This window comes from Carcharhinus amblyrhynchos, chromosome 19 (assembly GCF_965287045.1).
Source record: "Carcharhinus amblyrhynchos chromosome 19, sCarAmb.v2.hapA, whole genome shotgun sequence".
Classification (NCBI taxonomy): domain Eukaryota; kingdom Metazoa; phylum Chordata; class Chondrichthyes; order Carcharhiniformes; family Carcharhinidae; genus Carcharhinus; species Carcharhinus amblyrhynchos.
The window spans coordinates 6,232,971-6,243,178 of NC_137342.1; the positions used below are offsets into that span (position 1 = coordinate 6,232,971).

Below are 10,208 nucleotides of genomic sequence, written 5' to 3' on the forward strand. Positions count from 1 at the left end.
CTTTGGCAGACAGAGTGAAGGAAAATCCAAAGCGGTTCTATAGGTATGTTAGGAGCAAAAGGATAGAGAGGGATAAAATTAGTCCTCTTGAAGACCAGAGTGGTAGACTGTGTATGGAACCAAAAGAGATGGGGGAGATACTAAATGGGTTTTTTGCATCCGTATTTACTGAGGAAACGGGCATGGAGTCTACAGAAATTGGGCAAACAGGTAGGGAGGTCATGGAACCTTTACAGATTAAAGAGGCGGTGGTGCTGGCTGTCTTGAGGCAAATCAGAGTGGATAATTCCCCAGGACCGGACAGGGTATTCCCACGGACCTTGAGGGAGGTTAGTGTTGAACTTGCAGGGGCCCTGGCAGACATACTTAAAATGTCAATATTCACAGGGGAGGTGCCAGATGATTGGAGGGTGGCTCATGTTGTTCCGTTATTTAAAAAAGGTTGCAAAAGAAATCCGGGAAATTAGAGGCCAGTAAGTTTGACGTCGGTGGTGGGCAAGTTATTGGAAGGTGTGATAAAGGATAGGATCTACAAATATTTGGATAGACAGGGACTTATTAGGGAGAGTCAACGTGGCTTTTGCATGGTAGGTCACGTTTGACCAATCTGTTAGAGTTTTTCGACGAGGTCACCAGGAAAGTGGATGGAGGGAAGGCGGTGGATGTTGTCTGCCTGGATTTCAGCAACGCCTTTGACAAGGTCCCTCATGGGAGGTTAGCTAGGAAGGTTCAGCCGCAAGGTATAGATGGGGAGGTTGTAAATTGGATTAGATACTGGCTCAATGGAAGAAGCCAGCGTGTGGTTCTGGAGGATCGCTTCTCTGAGTGGAGGCCTGTGACTACTGGAGTGCCGCAGGGATCGGTGTTGGGTCCATTGTTGTTTGTCATCTATATCAATATCTGGATGATAAAATGGTAAATTGGATCAGCAAATTTGCTGGTGATACAAAGATTGGAGGTGTAGTGGACAGTGAGGAAGGTTTTCAAAGCTTGCAGAGGGACTTGGACCAACTAGAAAAATGGCAAATGGAATTTATGCAGACGAGTGTGAGGTATTGCACTTTGGAAGGACAAACCAAAGTAGAACGTACAGGCTAAATGGTAGGACTCTGAAGAGTGCAGTTGAACAGAAGGATGTGGGAATACAGGTACATAATTCCCTAAAAGTGACGTCACAGGTGGATAGGGTCGTAAAGAGTGTTTTTGGTACTTTGGCCTTTATAAATCGGAGTATTGAGTATAAAAGTTGGAGTGTTATGGTAAGGTTATATAAGGCATCGGTGAGGCCGAATTTAGAGTATTGTGTACAGCTTTGGTCACCTAGTTACAGGAAGGATGTAAATAAGGTTGAAAGAGCGCAGAGAAGGTTCACAAAGATGTTGCCGGGACTTGAGAAGCTGAGTTACAGAGAGAGATTGAATAGGTTAGGACTTTATTCCCTGGAGCGTAGAAGAATGAGGGGAGATTTGATACAGGTGTATAAGATTATGATGGGTATAGATAGAGTGAATGCAAGCAGGCTTTTACCACTGAGGCTAGTGGAGAAAAAAACCCAGAGGGCACGGGTTAAGGGTGAAAGGAGAAAAGTTTAAAGGGAATATTAGGGGGGGGCTTCTTCACGCAGAGAGTGGTGGGAGTGTGGAATGAGCTGCCGGATAAAGTGGTAAATGCGGGGTCACTTTTAACATTTAAGAAAAGCTTGGACGGGTTCATGGATGAGAGGGGTGTGGAGGGATATGGTCCAAGTGCAGGTCAGTGGGACTAGGCAAAAAATGGTTTGGCACAGACAAAGGCCTGTTTCTGAGCTGTAATTTTCTATGGTTCTAGGAGCAGTTTATTGTATACAGTCTAATACCTCAAACTCAATTATGGTGGTAAATATTTAAATTCATAAACCAATTAATAGCATATTCTTAACAATAGACGTTCCACAGCTTGTTCTGTAATATATCAGCTAACACACTGATAGATCACCGATATTACTTTTTCTATCTGGACAAATTGGAGTTTAACTAGAATCAATCTTAATATTTTATTGCAAAATTCTTCTGCAGATGAGAATATGAGCATAGAGTGGATTTTGAAGAGCACCTATCTTTTTCTTTTATTTAAGATAGCAGCCAATAAACTCACACCCACCATACATTAAAAATAGATCCCAATTTGACGGAAACCTGATAACAGAATTTGTTTTGCTTTTGGTTAAAGAACACTTCAAGTTGCGGACAGTTAAACTTCCAAATCAAACTGACAAGCGTCAGCTTGAGTGCCTCGGTATTGGGTAAGGTTATTGGATAATTATCTGACGAGAACAAAATTGCAGGAATGGAACTCGCTGAGTGGCTCCTGCAGGAAGCTGGCATGGACATGATGGGTTGAATAGCCTCCTTCTGTGTAATAATTATTGCATAACCTTAGTTAACTACCCTAATCTGTTCATGGTATTCTGATTCACAATGTTACTAAACGTTGTACATTGTCAGTTTAGAGATTTTAATCTTAACTCAATAGGATTACAAGAAGTATGGTAGAAGGAAATCTGTACAAAACATACCAGCGCAAGGAACCATCTGTTCAGAATGATCGGTTCCTGTGGTGCAAACTCTATTAATGTACGGTGGATGTGAGTTTATTGGCTGCTATCTTAAATAAAAGGAAGATAGGTGCTGTTCAAATTCCACTCTATGCTCATATTCTCATCTGCAGAAGACTTTTGCCATAAAACAGTATTAAAACAAGATGATAACAAGAAGAAATAACAAGAAGGAATAGCGAGGCATCTTGAGAAGAATTGTTTGATAGAGCAGACGCAGCACGGATTCGTTAAGGGGAAGTCGTGTCTGACGAATTTTTTGGAATTCAATGAGGATGTGTCTAGCGCGGTGGACGGAGGGGAACCGGTAGATGTGGTGTTTCTCGATTTTCAGAAGGCGTTTGATAAGGTGCCGCACAAAAAGTTGTTACAGAAGGTTAGGGGGCATGGAGTTGGGGGTAAGGTGTTAGCGTGGATAGAGGATTGGCTGTCAAATAGGAGGCAGAGAATAGGTGTCAATGGGTGCTATTCGGATTGGCGGTAGGTGACTAGTGGAGTGCCCCAGGGATCGGTGCTGGGGCCTCAGCTATTTACCATTTATATAGATGATCTGGAGGAGGGAGCTGAGTGTAGGGTGTCGAAATTTGCTGATGACACAAAGATAAGTGGAAAAGCAAATTGTGTGGAGTGTGTAGAAAGTCTGCAGTGGGATCTAGATAGGCTGAGCGAGTGGGCAAGGACCTGGCAGATGGAATACAATGTTGGTAAGTGTGAGGTTATCCACTTTGGCAGGAATAATCGTAGGAGGGACTATTATTTAAAGGGCGAAAAGCTGCAGCATGCTACGGTGCAGAGGGACCTGGGGGTCCTTGTGCATGAGTCGCAAAAACCCAGCCTACTGGTGCAGCAGGTGATCAGGAAGGCAAATGGGATGCTGGCCTTCATAGCGAGGGGGATTGAATATAAAAGTAGGGAGGTCTTGCTGCAACCGTACAGGGCACTGGTGAGGCCGCAGCTGGAGTGCTGTGTGCAGTTTTGGTCGCCGCACTTGCGCAAGGATATTTTGGCCTTGGAGGGAGTGCAGAGGAAGTTCAGTAGGCTGATACCGGAGTTGAGGGGGTTGAACTGTGAAGAGAGGCTGAATAGACTGGGCTTGTACTCGTTGGAGTTTAGAAGGATGAGGGGGCATCTTATAGAGACGTATAAGATGATGAAGGGGATGGATAGGGTAGAGGTAGAGAGGTTCTTCCCGCTCAGAAAGGACAGCAGGACTAGAGGGCACAGCCTCAAGATGAGGGGGGGGCAGTTTAGAACGGAGTTGAGGAGGAACTTCTTCACTCAAAGGGTGGTGAATCTCTGGAATTCTCTGCCCGTTGAAGTGGTGGAGGCTACCTCGCTAAATATATTTAAGACGCGGGTAGATAGGTTTTTGGTAGGCAAGGGGATTAAGGGTTATGGGGAGAAAGCGGGAAAGTGGAACTGAGCCACTTCAGATCAGCCATGATCTTATTGAATGGCGGGGCAGGCTCAAGGGGCTAGATGGCCTACTCCTGCTCCTATTTCTTATGTTCTTATGATAACAGAAAAGAAATTCATTCGGCAGGTCAGTTGTCATCTGTGGGGAGAAAAAATTAAAATACTTTTTTCTGTATAGAACTTTTCTTGGCTGAGAACATACTATTGGCCTACTTTTGAAGTTTAGTCACTGTGTTGTAGAGTGGGAAATGCAGCAAGTAATTTGGAGATAGCAATCTCCCACAAACAGCAAAGCAATAAACAGGGTGCATGTGGCCAGTGAGTGGTGTAAATTTAGGCAGGTCACAAAGGATAACTCCCAGCTCCTCCTCTTTGAAATGGCACACGGGATCAGGCAGATCATGAGGCTGGGGAAGATGGGGTTGAATTAAAATGGCATGGGAAACTCATCAACTGGTATCTTGCCTTCAGTCCTGCCAATGGCAATTTTAAGACGCAGACAGCAATGATCTTAGCCAAGGTCAATAATACCTTTGTTTAAATACGCAGGTTGTTTCCAAGATGTCATCTTAAATTCAGGCCTGTAGGCTTCCCCCACCAGCCAGACCTGTCAGTGGTAGATCCAGGACCAGAAGAGACAACAGCAAAGCTACTTCAAATATTTTCCAGTTTTTGGAGCTAGGAGAGCTCCTCAGACGCCCACCAGATAGCTCAGGCTTTTCTCTGCTCCAGACATCTCTTTCCCAATATTCAAAGGCCATCCTAAAACACTCACCATGTGCAAAATGATTGTTTAATCTGTTCTCTGGCAACAGCCTCATAGAGTGATAGAGGTTTACAGCATGGAAACAGACCTTCTGCCCAACCTGTCCACGTTGTTCTTTTTTAAACCCCAAAGCTAGTCCCAATTGCCCACATTTGGCCCATATCCCTCTACGCCCTTCTTACCCATGTAACTGTCTAAATGCTTTTTAAAGACAAAATTGAACCCGCCTGTACTAGTGCCTCTGGCAGCTCGTTCCTGGCCCCGTGTGTGTGGAAAAAAATGCCCTTCTAGACCCTCTCACCTTAAACCTATGCCCTCTAGTTTTGGGCTTCCCTACCTTTGGGAAAAGATGTTGACTATCTAGCTGATCTATGTCCCTCATTATTTTATAGACTTCTATAAGATCATCCCTAAGTCTCCTATGCTCCAAGGAAAAGAGTCTCAGTCTATCCAGCCTCTCCTTATAACTCAAACCATCAAATCCTGATAGCATCCTGGTAAGTTTTTTCTCCACTCTTTCTGGTTTACTAATTTCCTTTTTATAATAGGGTGACCAGAACTGTACACAGTATTCCGAGTGTGGCCTTGCACAACTTCAGCAAGACGGCCCAACTCCTGTATTCAGTGTTCTGACCGATGAAACCAAGCAAGCCGAATGCCTTTTTACCACCCTGTCCACCTGTGACTCCACTTTCAAGGAGTGAATAACCTCTACCCCTAGATCTATTTGTTCTATAACTCTCCCAAACACCCTACTATTAACTGAGTAAGTCCTGCCCTGGTGCAATCGCCTGACATTTATCTGAATTAAACACCATCTGCCATTTGTCAGCCCACTGGCCCAATTGATCAAAATGTTATTGCAATCTGTCCACTATGCCATCAATCTTGGTGTCATCTGCAAACTTACTAACCATGCCTCCCTAAATTCTCATCCTAATCATTTATGTTAGTGACAAATAACAGTCAGTCCAGCACTGATCCCTGAGACACACTGCTGGTTGAAGGCCTCCAGTTTGAAAAACAGCCCTCTACAACCACCCTCTGTTTTCTGTCGTCAAGCCAATTTTGTATCAATTTGGCTACCTCGCCCTGGATCCCGTGAGATTTAACCTAATGCAACAACCTACCATGCGGTACCTTGTCAAAGGCTTTGCTAAAGTCCATGTAAATAGCATCAACTGCACTGCTTTCATCTACCTTCTCGGTCACCATTTCAAAAACTCCATTGTCAAATTTCCACACCCACCCCCTAGCCACTTATCTCTTCTCGGGCACAGATATACCCTGACCTGCCGGAGTTGATGGGGGTCACTGACAAAGGCACTTGATTTGCCCTAGGTGAATGCCTTGGGTGCCTGGCTGGTGCTCCTTTTATGGTTTCTCCTGGATTCCTTGGGAGAAGGGACGGCACCTGGAGAAAGGTCAAGGTACCCAGTCCCACTCTTGTTTAGCCACTGTCACACCAAATGATGGTGTGCAAGTATCAAGTTAAAATCTGGCAGAAACTGATGAACGTGGGTCTCCAAAATAACTGCTATCCTTTGCAATGGGCAGCTTAAGAACATAAGAACATAAGAAATAGGAGCAGGAGTAGGCCATCTAGCCCTTCGAGCCTGCCCCGCCATTCAATAAGATCATGGCTGATCTGTCGTGCAGGCTTGGAATAATGCATGGACCTGCAATCCATAGATAATTATCACTGCTTTTATTTTATCTTAGATAACAAGTGCGAGAAATGGATGGAGGATGGTTGCCTCTGATACACTTGAAATTGAGGAGGGGTGGGCATTTCCAACAGTACATGGCAGCAATATTATCTGCACCCTGGGGTCAAATTGCCTTTCTAATCCCTCATTTCTGAGCCCCAAGAATCTTTTCTTTACCAGATTTCTCGAGTTTTCTTATTCTGAGATTCTGCTGTTAGATCTCCTTGATCCAACTTTGGTTTCTACACTTGTCTTCTATCACCTCCTTGTGTCTTGCACCATAAGCCCTGTTGTCACTTAACCCTCCCCTACCACAGCTCATTTTCTTGCCCACTTTTATTAGATCTGCACTCATCCCGAATATCCTTCAGTTCTGGCAAATGATCATTCCAAACTGGTTAACTCTAGTAGATGCTGCCAACCCTGCTGACTGGAACAGAAACAGAAAATGCCATAGACAAAGATTGCATTCCCTATGTGGGGTAATCTGAATAGGTGTTGCCGTCCTGCTTTGGCAGATTGTATTATGACCAGGTGAGGAGGAGTGTACGTTAGTCCCCCACATCAGGAGTAAGAAAATTAGAGTCCAATACAAAGTTAAAAGAATAAATGATGAAGTTATTTGCTTAACTTAGAAGAGAGAGAACTACTTTTTCAGCAGTGTTTTATATTGGAGGAGGGAACCGAGTGCAGGGTGTCGAAATTTGCTGATGACACCAAGATTGGGGGAAAGGCAAATTGTGCGGAGGGTGTGGAGAGTCTGCAGAAGGATCTAGATAGGCTGGGCGAATGGGCCAGGAAATGGCAAATGGAATTTAATGTTGGCAAGTGTGAGGTGGTCCACTTTGGTAGGAAGAATGGTAGGAAGGACTATTACTTACATGGCGAAAAACTGCAGCAGGCGACAGTGCAGAGGGACCTCGGGGTCCTTGTGCATGAGTCGCAAAAACCCAGCTTGCAGGTGCAGCAGGTGGTCAGGAAGGCGAATGGGATGCTGGCCTTCATAGCGAGGGGGATTGAATATAAAAGTAGGGAGGTCTTGCTGCAGCTGTATAGGGCATTGGTGAGGCCGCAGCTGGAGTACTGTGTGCAGTTTTGGGCGCCGCACCTGCGCAAGGATATTTTGGCCTTGGAGGGAGTGCAGAGGAGGTTTACTAGGCTGATACCGGAGTTGAGGGGGTTGAGCTATGAGGAGAGGCTGAATAAACTAGGCTTGTACTCGTTAGAGTTTAGAAGAATGAGGGGAGATCTCATTGAGACGTATAAGATGATGAATGGGATGGATAGGATAGAGGTGGAGAGACTCTTCCCGCTCAAAAAAGACAGTAGGACTAGGGGGCACAGCCTCAAGATAAAGGGGAGGCGGTTTAGAACGGAGTTGAGGAGGAACTTCTTCGCTCAAAGGGTGGTGAATCTCTGGAATTCTCTGCCCGTTGAAATGGTGGAGGCTGCCTCGCTAAATATTTTTAAGAAGCGGGTTGATGGGTTTTTGATAAGAGAGGGGATTAAGAGTTATGGGGAGAGGGCGGGAAAGTGGAACTGAGCCACGACAGATCAGCCATGATCTTATTGAATGGTGGGGCAGGCTCGAAGGGCTGGATGGCCTACTCCTGCTCCTATTTCTTATGTTCTTATGTTTTCATACACATGCCATACTTTTTTTTCATCACCTCTTTCTGATTCAGCTTGGCATAACCAATTTTTAAACCTCCTGTCTGTATATTCCTAGGAAGGAGTTTGATTTGATATGTCTTCGTCATCACCTTTTCTGATCTTTATAGTTCTAAAACTCTGCTACGTCTCAAGATGAAATTCAACAGGTGATGAGGCAGTTTTGTCCTTGTGAGACTTCTTACTGTGTTTACCCCAGTCCAATGCTGGCATCTCTACATCACAACTTTACAGTAGCAGACACGTGGCAACCATTGCTGACCAGTGTCTTTTTTTGTATTTTTTTAAAAAAAGGCCTTCTTTAAAGAGTTCAATATTTCTGCATTGGGTGGCACAATGGTTAGCACGACCACCTCACAGCGCCAGGGACCCAGGTTCAATTACGACCTCGGGTGAGTGTGTGGAGTTTGCATGTTCTCCCTGTGTCTGCGTGGGTTTCCTCCCACAGTCCAAAAATGTGCAGGTTAGGTGGATTGGCCATGGTGAATTGCCTCTTTGCGTCAGGGGGATTAGTAGGATAAATACACGAGGGTAAGGGGATAGGACCTAGGTTGGATTGTTGTTGGCTCAATACCAGCCAAAAGGTCTCCTGCACTGCAGGGATCCTATGACGAGTTGCTGAATTTGTGGGCAAATTTCACTCAGCGGTTCCTGTCAATGTCACGCAGACAAGCTCATGCATATGTAAATTGCCTGAATGACTGCACCTAGTAACTGCTTCAGCTTAGTATGTTTTTAATAAAACCCACAGGACCTGTGCCAACTGTGCCCACTCCCTGTGGAGGATAAGATCTCCAATTTAAGAGGAAAGTGGATGTCTGCTTCTTCCCTAATCACGTCAATGATAAATGCAGGATTGAACATTTTCCCCAGACAGGATTCAGAGAAATACGTTAAAATAAATGCCAAGGTGAGCAGCTTTTGTTTCTGAAAAAAGACACACATCACAGTTTCTGTGGTCAGTCAGGCACAGTTTTGATTTGAATAACTCCCAGCATATGCTTTGAAGATCATAAGGAATGAAGTTTACAGAAGCTTCAATTGCCCAGAGCTCCAGGGAGGCACTGCATTCGAAGTTGCACATCACAAAACAAACTGCCTCAAATGCCCTGGACAGCCAACCTGTATTTTGCAGAATGTTAAGATGCCAGCTTGTTCATAGCTGGAAGAGTATCATTTCCACAAATACTGCCAAATGCTACATATAATGCATTACAGGATTTGGGCAGCACAGTGGTTAGCCCTGCTGCTTCACAGGGCGGGGGAGAGGGAGAGGGGGGGAGGAGGAGGAGGAGGAGAGGGGGGAGGAGGAGGAGGAGGAGGAGAGGGGGGGAGGAGGAGGAGGAGGAGGAGGAGAGGGGGGAGGAGGAGGAGGAGGAGGAGGAGAGGGGGGAGGAGGAGGAGGAGGAGGAGAGGGGGGAGGAAGAGGGGGGAGGAGGGGGAGGAAGAGGGGGAGGAGGAGGAGGAGAGGGGGGAGGAGGAGGAGGAGAGGGGGGAGGAGGAGGAGGAGGAGGAGGAGGAGGAGGAGGAGGAGGAGGAGGAGGAGAGGGGAGGAGGAGGAGGAGGAGGAGGAGAGGGGAGGAGGAGGAGGAGGAGGAGAGGGGAGGAGGAGGAGGAGGAGGAGAGGGGAGGAGGAGGAGGAGGAGGAGAGGGGAGGAGGAGGAGGAGGAGGAGAGAGGAGGAGAGGGGAGGAGGAGGAGGAGGAGGAGGAGGAGGAGGAGGAGAGGGGAGGAGGAGGAGGAGGAGGGGAGGAGGAGGAGGAGGAGGAGGAGAGGGGGGGAGGAGGAGGAGAGGAGGGGGAGGAGGAGGAGGGGGGGGAGAGGGAGGGAGGGAGAGGGGAGGGGGAGGAGAGGAGAGGAGAGGAGAGGAGGAGGAGAGAGGCGAGGGGAGGAGAGGAGAGGAAGGAGGGGGAGGGAGGAGAGGGAGGGGGAGAGGGAGAGGAGAGGAGAGGAGAGAGAGGGAGGGGAGAGGGAGAGGAAGGGAGAGGAGAGGAGAGGAAGGGAGAGGAGAGGGAGGGGGGGGGGGGGGAGAGGAGGAGGGGAGGGGGGTGTGT

The 10,208-nt window shown here is 46.7% G+C and overlaps 1 protein-coding gene across 5 annotated transcripts in view; it reads left to right on the top strand.

The window, feature by feature from the left end:
- The window catches only part of dnai7 (dynein axonemal intermediate chain 7), a 79,906-nt gene that overhangs the window by 66,680 nt on the left and 3,018 nt on the right, over positions 1–10,208 (top strand). For all 5 annotated transcript variants that reach the window (XM_080207197.1, XM_080207199.1, XM_080207200.1 and 2 more), the window contains one exon: positions 8,907–9,065. In XM_080207197.1, the coding sequence (XP_080063323.1) occupies positions 8,907–9,065 (159 nt within the window). The remainder of the gene's footprint in view (positions 1–8,906; positions 9,066–10,208) is intronic.